Source organism: Bipolaris maydis (genome assembly GCF_028858645.1).
Source record: "Bipolaris maydis strain C4 unplaced genomic scaffold PSV08scaffold_4, whole genome shotgun sequence".
Classification (NCBI taxonomy): domain Eukaryota; kingdom Fungi; phylum Ascomycota; class Dothideomycetes; order Pleosporales; family Pleosporaceae; genus Bipolaris; species Bipolaris maydis.
Window position 1 is genome coordinate 1,165,684 of NW_027093860.1, and position 15,959 is coordinate 1,181,642.

The window sequence follows — 15,959 nt, forward strand, 5'->3', positions numbered from 1 at the left end:
TTTGTTTAATTCTTGGTGGTGAACGTGATGCTAGAGAGTTTTTTTTTGGAGGAGGGGGCGACCGGTTGGAGAAAAGAACTTTCCGAAATTCCTACCGTGAGCGGCGTTGAAGGATGGATTATGGATGTGGCTTTTTTTTTCCCTTCTACTCTCGAGGTTCACGCTAGAAGGTTACATGGAGGCTTTGGATCCTTGCTTCTTTTCGTTGTTCTGGTTCTTCGCTTGTGGGGTTGGGAAGGGAGGAAGGTTTTGTTGAATACCTTAGCTAGATGGGTTTTGTCCGATGTGGCGTCTACCGTCTTAGCTACATGGCTATGGAGACGGGTAGTATGCATTGCTTTAAGCGCCAGGATGAGGAACCGGTGAACCCACATTTCCTCTTTCAAACCATTCGTATTTGTGGTTTTTTACTTGAAAAGAAACGAGAGAGTGATTGTGCTATGTAAGCACTGCACTGAGCACACAACCAGTACCATGGTCCTTGCTTCTTCCTAGCCCTTCCTTACATCTCAATTGCTCTCAACTACCAAGGTCCGGAACTTAGCAATGTAGCGCTTTCTAATAGGAACAAGAAGCGGGATACGGGTCCAGTCATACATTTCATACATGTACTGTCTTCACTACGGGAAAGACATATGTGGACATTGTGAAGCAGTTCCCTCACACTTACTCAATCCGCAACTCCATTGCGCATTGTGATATTCATCGTTCTCCGATCCACATTCATGGATTCACGTGCAGAATCATACGCGAATTGGTGTACCTAGTGCAATACTAGTCCCGGTCATCCACCGTATCCGTTGAGTACATAGTATCATCTGCGCTTTCATAATAGCAACACTGACGCTGTATGGCTTGGTCCTTTCATCTCTCATCCCTGATATCCATACACTTATCACAATATATTCCCTCTCTTCACCCCATTCATGGTTCAGATTCGCTGGAGGAAGATAGCCAGTCCCTTTACTATACTGTCAAGTCAGCACTCTCCCCTCATGACTTGGTGCTTTATTAAACACAAACATATTTCACATTCAGACCAAAAAAGAGCCAGGATCATACTCGATTGCGAACAAAAGTCATCCTTCATCCAGAATTTGCACAAAACCGTGTCCATGCTCTGCACCAAAAGCAATGATGAAAGTATCTCTAGCACGAAATATGGCATACAACACTCAAAACATCCTCGTGTATCACTTCGAAACTACCATCCATCTCTCGTATCTCCCATTCAATCCCCGTTTTCCACCCACATTCTAGTACTTCCTTCCCCACGCTACTCCACCCTCCACTCCCTTTACGCACCCAGCCATCTTTCATAGAATAGATCACTTGTGGATGAAATATCTGCAACCGAACTCCGGTGTACAACTCCTAGGAGTACACAGTTGCAATTCCGCTAAGAATAAACTGAATTGCGAAAAGAAAGAAGAAAGCACTACTGATCCTACGTGGACACTGTGTGATGGATTTTTCCAGTAGTCGGATGGTATCAATTGATTCTGTCTAAGCGTAAGGACAAAGCACCGGGAAATTTTTCCAAAACAACCCCCCCGTTGCGCACAGAGCAATTGGAGAAAAGTAATTCAATATGCCATGTCGAGTTGATGATGCCAAGGAGTAGTGCAGTGCAGTTCAGCTATAAGGTATGTGACAAGTGCATTTGTCCAGATCTGAATGCTTTTTACTCTGATGACTGCTTCTTACTTGGGCTGGCGTTAAGTTCTAATCCGGGTACTTTAATGCACAGAGAGACTCTAACTGGCACAGAATGAAACGTAAGAAAATAAGCAATGGATTCGTCGTCACAGCTGTCAACTCGTACAAGCACACTTCAGCGATCATTCCAAAGTCATGTGCCATCATGATGCGTGTATTTCTTATTCGTTTTGAACAGTCCATGGGTATACCAGTGACATCTCGATGCTTTCTAACTAGCCTCAAGTCTCAAGTCTCGCTACATGCTAGTATACTCAACTTGGACACTAAGTCTCGTATCATCATGACATTGCATACGGCAGTGACATGTGTGGCGTTTAGAAATCCTGCTCTCCGCTTCCGGCAATAATCACATTGTTGACCTGTGCCGTGTGTTAGCTCGTATGTGTTGTGCATCATTGCCAACGAAAATGATGCAAAAAAACAAGTTACAAGTAGCCGTGGGTAGCGACAAGAAAACCACAGGTGACACCAATGGATGCCGCGTTTGTCGCATGTAGCAGCAAAAGACAAGCATGCATGCAGGCATTTGTGCGGCCGTGACCGTACCTTCCCCGCTTCCCCGCTTCCCCGGCATCGTGATTGAGTCAAGGTTGTAGTGCAAGGGATACCGGGGATGGCGAGATCACACAGACAACAGACAACAAAGAAAGTTTGACGGGAAAAGGAAAAAAGAAGGTATGACGGGCAAGGGAGAGACCCGGGGCATGTAACAAAACACCAAAAGTTACAATACGTACCTTGAGTACCATACGGCACAATTGTGTAGCGAGCAGCAGCTGTTGTCGCTTCGAGATCAGAGGATCAATGACAAAATGCTCCTTCATATCTGCAGAGAACGCCACGTTAGCCAAAAATTCCATATCAGGCTGCCAACAATGCCCGCGGTACTGTGAATGGAAGCGACAGCACAGCACGGGCGGCTCAGATGACTCTCATATCCCCCACCCAGGATTGTACCATGCCAGCGCAGCACTGGATGCGTGGGGTAATTTCATCCTACCCCACGGTGGCGTCAATTTGAGTTGATGCACCGCGGAACACATTTCCCCAAACTGGTGGGATCATGCAGGTTGACCGAACGGCGGTGAGAATCATAGCAACCAGATGCCGCTGAAACCAGAGAGATGCATTGTTCATTGACAACCACTAGAGAAGGGGCGCACTTACCATTGGAACCGGTCTGCATGCAGTCAACACCTAACCGGTAATTCTTCTCCTTGGCCTGTCGGGACTTGATGTTGGCGAGGGTTTCGATTGGGCTCAGACCAGAGTTCTCGGCCAACGCCATGGGTACCGAGTCTAGGGCGTCAGCAAAAGCACGCATCGCGTATTGCTCCAGACCGGGGCTCTGCAAGATGTTAGCTGCCATTCATTGCCGATGCCGCGTGGGTGTTGCTTACCTTGACTGCCGCATCTTCGACGGCAAGCGAACATGCTATTTCAGCCGCACCTCCACCGTATACAATACGGTTATCTCGCACCAGATTGCGAACGACGCAAAGAGCATCGTGCAGTGATCGCTTAGCCTCGTCGATAAGCATCTTGTTGCTTCCGCGGACAAAGACTGTGACGGCTCTTGTGTTTGCACATTCCTCGATGACCAGCATCTTGTCTCTTGTCGTTCCAAATGTCAGCTCACGGACAATGCCTGCCTTTCCAAGCTTCTCCGCGCTGAGGTCCTCGAATCTTGGTACGATGCGGCCATTGGTCGCAATAGCAATCAACTCAATCTCAGGGCCTCCTACCCACCGTACAGCGGGCAGCTGGTTTGTGAGAAGAAGGTGGTTGGCCTCGTCGTCGAAACCCCATTGACATATTACTACGTTGGCGCCGGTATTCTTGATCTGCTCAATCATCTCGGTGAACTTGTTCGATTCGTAGTTTTGCAACTTCTTGAACTCGTCCACGCTGGTAATGTCGAGCTTGTGCTTGGTCTTGGGCTTCGGGGGCTCGAATGCACATGTCAAGATGGCGAGTTTGGCGTCCTTGACCTCGGAAGGCATCTGGGGGTGAGAAAAATCCTTGTCTATTATGACACCCTTGACAAGGAGTGTATCTTCCAGTGATCCACCAACTTTGCCGTCGACCTTGATGAGCTCAAAGTCGACATCTTTTCGTTCCAGATCTGCTACCGACAGCACGGCGTCTACTGCAATGTTGGCAAACTGGTCATGCGCTTTTGAGACGATCTTGCTGCCCAGACTGGTCTTTGCAACCTTGAACAGCTCTTCTGTGTTTTCCCGCGAGAAGTTGATCTCGTCGCTGACTTCGTCCAGCTTGGCCACGGCGACCTCACAAGCCTGGTCGTATCCATCTGCTATCCGAATTGGGTGGATGCCCTTGTCAATCAAATCGGCGGCTTGTTCGAGGAGAGCTCCGGCCAATACTACGACACCCGTTGTCCCGTCACCAATCTCGTCGTCTTGAGACTTTGACAGCTCGACTAGCAGCTTCGCGACATGGTTGGAGATTTCCATCTGGGAGAGAATCGTGGCGCCATCGTTGGTGACGGTAATGTCTCCGTCGGGGGAGATGAGAATCTTATCCAGTCCTCGCGGTCCCTACAATTCATAAGCTGGTGTTCGGCATGGCTCAGTTCCAACGGCTGTCGCATACCAGAGAGCTCTTGACAATGTTGGCGACCGTCTTTGCGGCTAGGATGTGGGACTTGACAGCTTCGTTTCCATGCTGTCTCTGCTTCTTGCCTTGGCTGCCCCATTGTTAGTTCCAAACTCTTTGTAGGAGCCCCAAAAGTGTATATCCTGTAGCCTACGTACTCTCGGACAATGATAAACGGCCTGCCCGCCTCATCTTTCATCACCTGCGCTGTAATCCATGGTATCAGTTGCTAGGCCCGTGGGATTGAGGGGTCGGGGAATCGGTCATGAATGGACAAACGTACCGTTGGAAAGGTCGACCTCTATAATCATCCATATCAGCATATGTTCATTGGTAAAGTTTATTGAATGAGTGAAGCTTTTGGAGCCTGCAGAACTTACGCATGGCCATGGTGAAAGAACTGTCGGCTCAAAAAGCCCTTTTCCGAGTTGACAAAAGAATCAAACGTGTATCGGTATACACAAAAAAAGACTCCCAGGGGTGTTTAGCAGTGAGGGGTGGTGGGGTCCGTCCAAACAGCTCGCATGTCCGTCTTGAAATTTCCCCGGCGAGGGCTTGGCATGGGCGTGCACGGCCTCCCGTCGCGAACATACGCGCCTCTGTTCCTGGTAGCCGTGTTCAACTCTTTGCGCATTGTCTGGCTATCTGCTGCCACAACGCCTACCCGCGATTGCCTGTGTACGCTCGCTCTCTTCAAGCTGCTCTGGGACCTACGAAGCTATTCGCACCTCTGCATGGCCACCCGCCATCTATAGCGACCCTAGTTCACCATGCCGCGTGAGTTGCGCCCGCCCGCCGGCTCTTCTACAACCCTCGTACGCGTGCAGTTCAGTAGCTTATTTGTGCCCAGCTGCGCTCAGCGACAATGAGTCCTCGGGTTCTGAAGATGTACCCGCAAAGGCAAAGGGAAAGCAACCACTAGCCAAACAAGAACCAATCGATGACGATGATGACAACGACGACGACAACCAAGATAGTGATATTGGAGAGGACGAGTACGCGCATGCCAGTGTGCCATCATATTGACTTGCGCTGACAGTACGGCAGATATGTGGTTGAGGCAATCTACGGTCATCGATTCCAAAAAGTGCGTAGCAAGGGCCATTCTAGATGCGCAGCGTTGACAGTGACAGGGTGTGCTCCAATTTGACGTAAAGTGGGAGGGATACGATGACCCCAAAGACCGGACATGGGAGGCCGAAGACAACATGTATGTTGTATCCGCCTATTCCGATTGTTTCAAAGCTAACAATTGCAGGGAGGGAGCTGTTGACGTCTTGAACGAGTACTTCTCCAGCATCGGCGGTCGTCCAGAACCAAAGGGTCAGAAGCGCAAGGGACGGCCGTCTGTCTCGGATGCCAAAGCCGGGTCAGAAACCCCAACAACAAGCTCTAAACGCGCGAAACCAGCAAAGGCGCTCAAGGTGGAGAAAGCATGGAGCCCACCACCAGGTTCATGGGAGCATGATGTCAGCTATGTTGATACAGTCGAGGAAATGCGCGATCCCAAGACGGGCGACCTGGCCAGGTTTGTATACCTTGTGTGGAACAACCAGCAAAAGACGCAACATCCCCTCAAGCACGTCTACCAAAAGTGTCCTCAAAAGGTTTGTTTTTTCTGCAATCACTTGTCGTGACTTGTAACTGACACCCTGCAGATGCTACAGTACTACGAAAGCCACCTCGTCTTCACACATGCCAGCGACGAACCTCCAAATGGTGACAATGATATCACAGATGCCATGGAGACAGGCTACTAACTCGCTTCAAGACGAATAGAATACGCAACCCAGTATCATACTTCCTTTGAGCCGCCAAGCTCCGCCGTCCCATCATTTTGCCCCGAAGATGCCTCTCGAGCACATGCTTCCAAAACCCAGTTTCCCAACTGTGACCGTTGCCCAGTCTGAACAAGAGATTAAATCTCCCACAGTATCTCCGATTACCCCTGTGGAAAGAGTCGATTCCCCTGGTCTACGTTCTGTCAACTATTCTTCCCTCACTGAACCAGCACACAAGGAAGACCCTTGTGAAATGTAACTTGACTTTCATGTGAGGAAGTGACAGGACAGTGCGGGACGTAAAGAGCAAGTTACTACAAGGCATTTTCTTTGCATCAGGGCAGGCAAGAAAAAGCTTTTCTTGCTTGTATGTGAATCTGGGAACGGCGCATTCTGGATATTTCACTTTTGATGGGTTCAGAAACTTTTTTTTTCTTTCTGTACTTTTAGTTCCATCAATACTGAGAATGGTTTTCTCAAAATGCTGTCTGCATTTTTTATGCAATCTCTAGTCTCACCCTGTACTAAGAGCTTTTAGGATTATATATCGATCGACAGATCTCGTTTAACCTAAGTCGACTTCTACACAGATCGAGTCCACCATTATGACTGATTTTGTGGACATGTAAAGGAAGCATATCAAATCTCATCATTACCATTTTCACTCATACGATGTGGCGTTAACATATCAAAAATATTCATTTCCACTCTCTCATCGTCACTTCCATACAAAGTCGTTTCGTTACGGGTATATCCCCTCTGAGGCGCTTCTAACTTCAACCTCTTTCCCTTCCTCAATCTCATTATCCCTCCTCCTTTCCATTCAGACCCAAAAGGCAAGAAAACTCCAGCCGCATATATAGCGTAGCGTACCCAAACCCAAAACGCCCAATCCCATGCTAGAATGCCCAAGAAAAAAATGTATACAAAACATCATCCCCATTCACATCCCTCGATCCCTCATATAAACCCATCTTTCGTTGTTATTTTTTGGCCGTAAAAAAGCGTAATCGCGCCGCATTGCGCATGCACCGCCGTCCCCCCAAAAAAGGTCTCCTGTGGAAAGGAGGAAAAGTAAAGTCGGAAAAGCGTCTGCAAGCGCTCTTTGTGAGACTCTCTGCGAGATTGATAAATAAATCCTCTACGAGGGTTTATACATTCTCAGTCATATCGGAAACCGATGAGGCGGTGCCACCGACCGCCATGCGCGTCTGCAGATAGTAGATACCATATGCGATAGCGGCGATGAGAATGAAGAGGATAAGGATGATGAGGAAGATGACAATGTTGCGCTGCATTTTGGCGTCGAGTTATGTATCTTTTTTTTCGGTCGTTGAATGGAGAGCGGTGTAAACGTAGATAACTACTGCATGTTAGCTATACGCTCTCAAGAAAGAGATCAGTAGGATCAAAAGTAAAAAGATGTGCGCACTGCTTTGTTTCTTTTATCGCGCGCGATAAATGCAATTCCTTAGCTGCTACTGGAAAGAAGGATTATCTTCCTCTTCGTCGTGATATGCGCAAAGCGGGGGGGGGGGGGGGTCTCAAGCGAACAAGTCGTAGTCTAATGTATGCCCCAAAGGGTAGTTAGAACCTTGAGATGATGAATCACCACCGGCAGCAAACGAAAGCGTATAGGGCGGGATGAGACGAGTTGAGAATATGAATGTCAGGATACAAAATGTACTTTTATTCAAGAAGACTGCAGAAATGCGGTCTGGCAGCTAGTTTTGTACAAGACGTGGCTGGGCCCGGGGGGTGCGTGCGTGCATACCCCGAGGGTGGTTGGGGGGTCGGCGCGGCCATGGCTCGTAGAGGGGCTGGGAAACAACTTGCGTGGCTGGCGTTTGCCCACCGCTCTCCCCCCCCCTCGGGAAGTGGGAATTCAGCGAGGCTGGATTCGAAACTTGGTGGAATTAAAAGGGGGGATAGTGGGAGCGGTGGGTGACGTGCTGGAAGCAAGACGTGGCACTTGGTTTTCCTCCAAGGCGGTAGTCAGGAATGGGGCGGGCGCGTGGTCGGGGTTGCGGGAGCGATGCGCAGTCACGTGTACTAGGCTTGGCGCATTAGCTGCAAGGTACGGTACGTCTTTTGTGAGTACTAACATCAGATACATTGACGTAGCGGCGATTAGTCTTTCGTGATCCACCAGAAACCAATGCATCCATAAGCAATTCTTATTAACGAGGATATCATTAATACCAGAACTCTCATCAACTATGATCAAAATCCAATAAATTGCAACAAGAGGGTATACACACAACCACTTGCACCATCACATCCACCCTCACATCCCCCCAATTCCACAAAGTAAACACCATCAACTCCATCCTTTTCACAGCCAAAATCTCCATCTTAACTACGATCCAAAGAAAACCCCAAAATATAAACCCGACCCCAAAGTCTACTGATAAAACCTCCAGTTTACCTGCTTACACTCCCACTCCTTCTTGACACGCTCTACCCTGTCCGTCGCCCACCCGCTCGTCCACCGCCCATCTTCAGTCGACCCACCCAGTCGAATCACCTTGCTAAGATGACACTCTCCATCCGCGTGATTCGAGTATCGCCATTGCAGACAATCCTCGATTTGTTCGCACGTCTTCTGGCACACCTCGGAGCTATCTGCGGCATTGGGGTATTTATCGGCCAGCTTGTCCCAATTGGGAGGCTCCTTCTTCTTCTCGCCTTCTTTCTTCTTGTCGTCTCGTTTTTGCGCGTGGGTAGTGTGTGTGCCGGCAGTTTGGAGAATGTCGTCTTTGTGGTCTTTCATCAAGTGTTCTGGGTCTACTTCTTTTTCTTTTTCTGGATGCTCTGGTTTCACGACGCCGGGTAGATCAGGTTCACGGTCAGGTTCACGTTCGGATTCCTTCAGTGCTTCCTGCTTCTTCTTCTCTTCTTCGTCTTGGTTTTGCTTGGCTTTTTGAGCTTCGTCTTTGATTTGCTGCTGTCTCCCTTGAGGCGCGACAATCTTGGCGTCATGGCTCATGTTGTCCCAGTTTTCCTTGCGCGCTTCGACGTGCGGCGCAATGTAGTCTTGGTATGCGTCGCGGAACAGATATGGTGTTTTCCAGCCCTTGGTGTTGGTCCACTCCTTCTCATGTTCCCATTGCCGCATGAGCTGGTCACCGCTGATTCTGTGCCATGAGACGGCTGGTGCACACCAGTGTCGCTTGGTGTAGTCGAGACTGTAGGGATGCTCGGATTGGAGAAGAGGCCAGGACGAGTAAAATTCGACGTGTGCGTCTGCCATGGCCCTTGCCAACATCAAGTCTCCGCAGCATTCTTTGTCAACGGCCGGCTCCCACTTGCGAGTGTACAGCTCGTCATAAGACTTTGCAAATCTTCGCAGGGCACCTTGAGACAGCAAGATACCTGGTCCACGTTGGGCCGCTTGTGTTCCAGAAATGTAAGCAGGGGCTCCGCTGTAGTAGGGTATCCGGTAGTCCAGTCTAGCGATCCACTGCAGCAAATTGGTCCAGCTCAGGGCTGTCTCTTCCTCTATGAAGACAAGGAACCTGGCATGGGGGTTCATGTGATAGGCCTGGTACACCATTGGCAGCATCTTCCATTTATCCAATTCATCGAGCTTCGCCGCATCGGGGTTGTGTTGGGCGTCCGCGCGCATGATTCGGTATTCATGAAATTGGTCGTGCGAAAACTTGATTTCGTGGCTGACAGCCTTGAGCGCATCGTGTACTTTGTGGCCCTCGAACTCACCCTCGTGGTCGCTGAAGATGGCAAAGGTAGGTACGCAGGAAATGACGGTACGGAGGTGTGCGTTCAGCTTTTCAATACTAGCCTTGGATGTCTTGAGCACCACCATGACATCTTGTGCCATTGCAAGGTTTTGACAGTGTCCTTGGACGGCTTGTGTTGAGGGAGGGGCGACGACAGCAGGAGTAGGTGCGTTGTCCAAGTTGTCTGCAGCGGCGCTCTTGTGGGCGGCAACTGTGTGGGTGAGAAGCGTAGAGGGTGTAGCAATGCCATTATTCGCGTCCTCCCATCTCCCACCGTCGTCTTCAAATTCGGCCACGCCCGTTGTGCTAGGGGAAGGGGCAGCCGCATGACCCTTTTCGCCCGGCTTGTTGTGAACATTCGCGGGTGTCTCGACGGCGGGTGGCGGAATTATCGGGTCGGTATGGACGTTCTTGTGTTCATAATGATCTATAACAGGCACTTCTGGCTTGGCGTTCTGAGCAGGAAGCCCGAATGACCAGAAGAAAGTTATGAGCGAGAAGGCGATTACGACGATGGCGAGCCGGGAGGGGGTGACGGTCGGCATGGCGAGAACAGAGGCTCAATGGCCGGGCTTGGAGTGGTTGGTTTTACAGAGAAACAATTTCAATACATCCGATTACTGTTGTCGCCTCAGGGTACAGACAGGGGCATTCTGGCGGTTGTGGTCGCAGAAGTCGCATGCCCCTCTGAGCAATGGGTGCTGGGACGGGTGCTTGAGGCGGTGCCTAGTAGGCCGCTCGCCCCCTTGGCTGTGGCGCTCGGTCGCGATGGTGCGCCTACGCCGTGTCCGCTCGAAAAGGCCCGGCTCTCGTATACTGTCAGAAAACACTCGGCCCTAGTGGCTTCGTCTTGCTGGTGTCGAGCGTGCCTAGGGAAGAAGCAAATCCCACTCGTGCACCGCGCGGATTCTAGGGGCACAGCATACGTACACGTAGTACGTACGTAGTACTAGCTACGCCTGGGCTTCGACACATCATTTCCCTCTACTAACAACTACTTATGTACAGCCGTCTTACCCCCTTCACCACGAACAGCAGTCGCCTGCTGGGATAATCATCACTGTCAATGTCGGCCTATGCTTGTCGAAAAAAAAAACTTTAATCACATCACTATGTGATTACCTGTCCCCTTCTCGTCATCCCACACAGACTCGCCCGCCATCCACAACCTCATCACCCAACATGCAACCAGCAAATCGCTCTTCCTCTGATCCCTCCTCACCCCATCCGTCATCTCCAGCGCCCTACTTTCCCTCTCCGAACCCGCCCCCTTCCACCTAGCCAATCCATCCCAACCCCAGCTCCCCACCCTCCTACTCTCCTCCCTCCCAACAACTACGCCCTCCGCATCTTCCCATACGCCCTTTTTTATGCAGAACAAAAGATGCTTCTCCGGCTCGCAACTGCCCCTGTAGTCACACCGAGAATGCCGCGCCCGACACCTGGTGACGTGCCAAATCCGTGTCCACTGCCCGCCCCACAGCGTCTTTCCACTCGTAAGCTGGATGCTGCCCCTCAACGCATTTTCGGCCCGTCCCTTCATGTCGAAGTCTGAGATTGTGTACAATGTTCCCTCTTCATTGTAGCGTATGCGCCGATCCTGCGCTGCGTGTATTGCAGGTACGGAACAAGGCCGCGTTTCGTGCGGTTGTACGCGGCGGATGTTGAGCAGGGTTGAGGGGCCACTGTTTCGGTCTAGTGTTTGTTGTAGTTGGTATTGTGGTAGGTTTCGTGACTGTGCCTCGTATATGAAGGGGGCTTGGAGTCTTAGTGTTTTTGATTCATCGTCCAGAGGTAGTAGGTCTGGGAGTATGCTTTCCAGCCTTTCTGATGTGATTCCGGTAGATCGTGGTATGCGTTCAGGAGCTGGAAAGGTCTTTGATTTGATCATTTGACGACGGCTTGGTGCTATTACTCGTGGTACAGGGATTTGCGGAGTATAGGGAGAAGGGCTGCTATTCGGGCGCGTGGAATTCGACCATGTGCTGGTAGGTGATAAAGCTTCGTCTGAATATGTCTCTTCGCTCGTCGCACTTGCTCTCCGTAGAGCATCGAAAGGGTCCTTCTCTTCGGCGTAGACATTGCTCTTAGACGTGGCGGGGTATGGCGAAAGCGCGATGCTTTCACCACGCGGTGCAGAGTAATTCGGCAGCCTGAACATTTTACAATTTTTTCGATATAGTACAAGGCAGTGACTACCGAATGCGATGTAAGGAAAACGTCCATCTATAAACCCGTCTCCTTTACGTGGTCGTCCCGCAACCCCGGATGTATCAGCCACCACGTCCCCTTCTAAGCCACCTACTTCGAGCCATTTACCCTCGCCGCGAGGACCGCATCGTGGCCCAGTCAGAACCTTGAACCAAACAAGCCTTAGGATCTGGTACAGAGTGTTGGAGGCGATTGGACGACTTGTCGCGGATCTTGCGGATTCAGGCCATCAGTAAGCGCATGAATAAGCGCTCGACATGACCAAATGTACCCAAGGTTATCGGCCAAGATACACCAACATCTCATCACGTACACTAGAGTGCTTAGAAGATTTTTATTGGATTGGATGCGAGTGTTCAACGGTGTGCGCGGGTGTTCTACGCGAAATGGTAGCTTTATGAGCATGGCCCACTTGGCGGCTGTCATGTCGTTTAGAGCACCGTTAGCTGTATTGGTAGAACTTGGCGGTCTTTGAAAGCTGACGAGTCGTCTCATTATTCCCATGGATATAAGTTCATGTCGTATGAGGCTCTGCTGCTGTGGGCTCATGTTTGAAATTTTTCGCTTGCTGACTGAGCGGCTATTGGGTGGAAAGAGAGAATTGTAAGGGACCTAAATTTTTAGAGGACCTTGAAGTTAAAAAGAAGGGCTTCCAAAAATAAACTGCCTACACATATTAGTCCATGATGCTCCAAGGTACAAATCTTGAGTCAAGTTTGATTCTTAAACTCATCCAAGTACTTCCATTCACAGTCCGCAAATACACGAACTACCTTCAAGCGCCTCTTCTCGCCCTCCCATCCTCGCATCAGACAATCGGCGCAAAAAAGTTAAACCTCCCAAATGGATCATACTCTTTCTTCAACCTCCTCAACCTCTCCAGCCTCCACTCCTCAGGCGTCTCATCACCCCTTGCATAATTAACATACGCCCCCCTCGCCTCCCCCGTCCCTTCAGTCATCACATCCCGGATCCTCCCTGCCACCTCCCACGCCTCAGCATCCAAATTCTCATTTCGCTCATAGGTCATAAACGGTGAAAGCAGCAACTGGCCCTCGCGGTCGGGGTACGCGGTGCTATCACTTGGTATAGCATCCACGCGGTTTGTAGCGTAGCCTTCCAGGAGGACAACGGTTTGGTTGAGCGAGGGCGAGAGGGAGGCCATTATGGTGAGTACTTGACGGAGAGAAGCCGGGTCATAAGTGATTGCTGAGACGGGGACGACGGAGCGGGTAAGTCCTTTTTCGCAGGATGCACCATTGCGGTCAGCACCTGTGAAGCGACTTACACCTGCCAGATCGGGTTGACCAGATGTGCTAGTGGTGGGGGACAGGGCGTATAAGGGTTCAGTGTATTGGGTTGGGATGGTGGTGCCTTGGTAGATCACGAAGACGACGACGACAGGCTGGGAGAGTTAGAATTTGTGGACTTGGCGGGAAAGGAGGGTTTACTTACATTAGTTGTGTCGATTTTTGGGTCGAAGTAGAACATTATGTAGTGATCTAGTTCGACTGGTCTGTTGGGACTTTCTAACCAGGTGTTCACGATACCCACGACACTTTCCATTTTATCGTGAGTGAAGGATAATACATCGACGGTCCAATTTTCAAGACCTGGATTCCGGTCGTAGATTTTGATCTCAGCCTGAGTCACGATGCCAAAGTTGTGGCCAGCGCCGCGGATAGCTCAGAACAAGTCGGGATTGCTGTCTTCGCTCACGGTGATGGCAGTGCCATTGGCGAGTACCATACGCGCAGAGACGAGCTGATCGGCCGCGAGACCATATCGGCCTTGGTTCCAACCGTGTCCGCCACCGAGAATAGGAGAGATGTAACCAACACAGGCGCACGCCGTGGTCATGGTTTGCTTCCCGTGAGCCCATAAGTAGTCAAGGACATCTCCGTTGAGGATGCCACCTCCGACGAGAGCAGTGTTACTACTTTCCGTAATGGATATATCATTCATACCACGCATCAAGATGCCGACAGCATGCTCAATATTATTGAGGTACGCCGTAATCGCATGGCCCCCGGAAATAGTATGGAAGGATTTGTTGTTCGCATTGGCGTACAGTATCTAGTTGACTGTAAGCTCAAAGTTACAACATCAAAAGCAAAAAGTCATCTAACCGTCTCTTGCACATCTGCCTCGGTTACGACTTTGACAATTATGTCGTATTGTGGGGTCTGTCCAGCGCCCCACCGTAACGTTGCATTAGCATATCCTTCTGACCCAGGATAATAAATTTGGGCGGTGGGGCTCAGTGAGTCCACAAATTCTTCTAGAGAGGGAGCCGATAACGGAGGTGTTGGTGAAACGAAGCTGACTGTAAAAGCAGTCCATGCCCACAAAAATCTGCACAGCATGCCTACCCGGGCAGAAGATTAAGCCGTAGAGAATGTGGATTTATGCTTCCGCCGCTTAAGAAACTTCTTTTGTTTTTTCTGTTTAATGGTGGGCGCTGTTGCCTTTCTTTATGTCGCCATTCGTATCCCCTTTTCAGAGCATCAGAGTAAAAAGAAACCATAGCTCATGTCTCCATCACTTTGGTACTCCTAATGCACGAATAGCAAGCTAGAGGAAAAAGCGTTTTTCTCGTGGCATTAAGAACGAAGATGAACCGCATAACCGTTCCCACTGCTTATCATAGATGCCGGGTGCACCGGATCGCTGCGGTGTTATAGCGCTAACACATGACTACAGCTATCAAACTCATTGCCGTTCGCCAGTGAAAGACTAGTGTTGGACTAAGAACATTCGATAGCGAGAGACTTTCCAAAATCATTGATGAGAGGGACGATCTCGAGTGAAGATCTCGAGTGAACGCTACTAGAACGATTGTCTGGTTCAATGCCAAGGATAAGCGAGAAGTAGCAGCATCTAGTACACATCCGGACCGTAAGTTAGAAAGCCACTGGCGAGCTGCGGTTCCGTAATGTTGATGTGGGGATCGCCTTGTTCTGACGAACTCTTATTTACGGCCCGATTACTTGCGCTACTTACTTGGAATGGGTAGAAGATCATCCTCACAGCCTGGGAACAAGAGACTCGGTTCTTTGTTCCATTCGTTTTTTTTTATCAAGCCACAGTAGTGGTGCTGGCTAGCAGGATGGCAAAGCTGAGGTAAACTGTCTTGGGCCGATGCGAACCTTGTGATAATAAAAAGGTTTTCAGTGTTTTTCTTCGGTTTGCCTCACTCTCGGGTGAAGCCTCGCTCCGATGTCTCAGAGCCCGTGCTGTTCGGAGCCACGCTATTGTCAGAGAAGCTTTATAGAAACCTTGAAAATCTCAGGTGATATTTTGGCTTACGGATTCATGATGTGATTGATTCTAAGCAATATTCTCTGCCGTCGTCAGTCGATATACATAGTATATCGTGATATACGCACATGGAAGTGTCTGAGATTGTAAACCTTATGGCCTCGAGAACGATACCATCCTTGTTGTGACAGGTTCGGAATATTTGCCAAAAGCCATGACATCCATACCGTGCATTGCCGATCCGGCTCGCTTCTAAACTCTCCGCTCCGAATGTCCATGCTTAGGGTTGGAGCTCTTGGTAGCGAGTCTGATCCCAGCTGCTGCTCTATCATCAAAATGATTGTGGTTGCTGTGTACGATACTCTTCTGGAATTGTATGCCCAAAATGAACCCGGATGTGGATCGCGCAGGGACATTGTCGCCGACCCCCCACGGGCCTAGCATTACGTATACTTACGTAGATTTGACCTTATTTAAGCGGCGAACGGCTTGCTACAGACCCTAGTTTTACGTGTCGCGCATTGAATACGAGATGGCAATGTAACAGCGGGCTCGTCCGTACCTGCTTCCGGCTTTCCTGCCTCGCAAGTTCCTTGTTATTTTCTTGTATACGGGGAATCTTCAG

The 15,959-nt window shown here is 49.9% G+C and overlaps 5 protein-coding genes across 5 annotated transcripts; 1 reads left to right on the plus strand and 4 right to left on the minus strand.

Moving 5' to 3' along the window:
* Positions 1-1,866: 1,866 nt before the first annotated feature.
* Positions 1,867-4,833, minus strand: PSV08DRAFT_282902 (chaperonin Cpn60/TCP-1 family). Its single transcript, XM_014224017.1, has 8 exons — positions 4,722-4,833; positions 4,625-4,642; positions 4,500-4,548; positions 4,339-4,432; positions 3,123-4,283; positions 2,890-3,070; positions 2,460-2,548; positions 1,867-2,081 (listed from the first exon to the last, which is right to left on the minus strand). The coding sequence occupies exons 1-8, from the start codon at positions 4,729-4,731 to the stop codon at positions 2,037-2,039; spliced, it is 1,647 nt and encodes a 548-aa protein (XP_014079492.1). The 5' UTR covers positions 4,732-4,833; the 3' UTR covers positions 1,867-2,036.
* A 278-nt stretch (positions 4,834-5,111) lies between these two features.
* PSV08DRAFT_349584 (uncharacterized protein) lies at positions 5,112-6,101 on the plus strand (the record flags this gene model as incomplete). The annotated part of the gene is made up of 6 exons (XM_014224018.1): positions 5,112-5,118; positions 5,192-5,336; positions 5,389-5,428; positions 5,475-5,551; positions 5,600-5,948; positions 6,000-6,101. 6 exons carry the CDS (start codon positions 5,112-5,114, stop codon positions 6,099-6,101), a joined length of 720 nt encoding a protein of 239 aa, XP_014079493.1.
* A 2,201-nt stretch (positions 6,102-8,302) lies between these two features.
* On the minus strand, positions 8,303-10,548 carry PSV08DRAFT_219623 (uncharacterized protein). Its single transcript, XM_014224020.2, has one exon. It carries the CDS (start codon positions 10,405-10,407, stop codon positions 8,527-8,529), a length of 1,881 nt encoding a protein of 626 aa, XP_014079495.1. The 5' UTR covers positions 10,408-10,548; the 3' UTR covers positions 8,303-8,526.
* PSV08DRAFT_387447 (uncharacterized protein) lies at positions 10,494-12,035 on the minus strand (the record flags this gene model as incomplete). Its single annotated transcript, XM_066093472.1, has 2 exons — positions 10,985-12,035; positions 10,494-10,771 (listed from the first exon to the last, which is right to left on the minus strand). Exons 1-2 carry the CDS (start codon positions 12,021-12,023, stop codon positions 10,494-10,496), a joined length of 1,317 nt encoding a protein of 438 aa, XP_065949441.1. The 5' UTR covers positions 12,024-12,035.
* Positions 12,036-12,778: 743 nt separating this feature from the next.
* Positions 12,779-14,456, minus strand: PSV08DRAFT_360719 (uncharacterized protein). Its single transcript, XM_014224022.1, has 4 exons — positions 14,203-14,456; positions 13,793-14,149; positions 13,529-13,717; positions 12,779-13,478 (listed from the first exon to the last, which is right to left on the minus strand). Exons 1-4 carry the CDS (start codon positions 14,437-14,439, stop codon positions 12,882-12,884), a joined length of 1,380 nt encoding a protein of 459 aa, XP_014079497.1. The 5' UTR covers positions 14,440-14,456; the 3' UTR covers positions 12,779-12,881.
* Between the last annotated feature and the right edge of the window lie 1,503 nt (positions 14,457-15,959).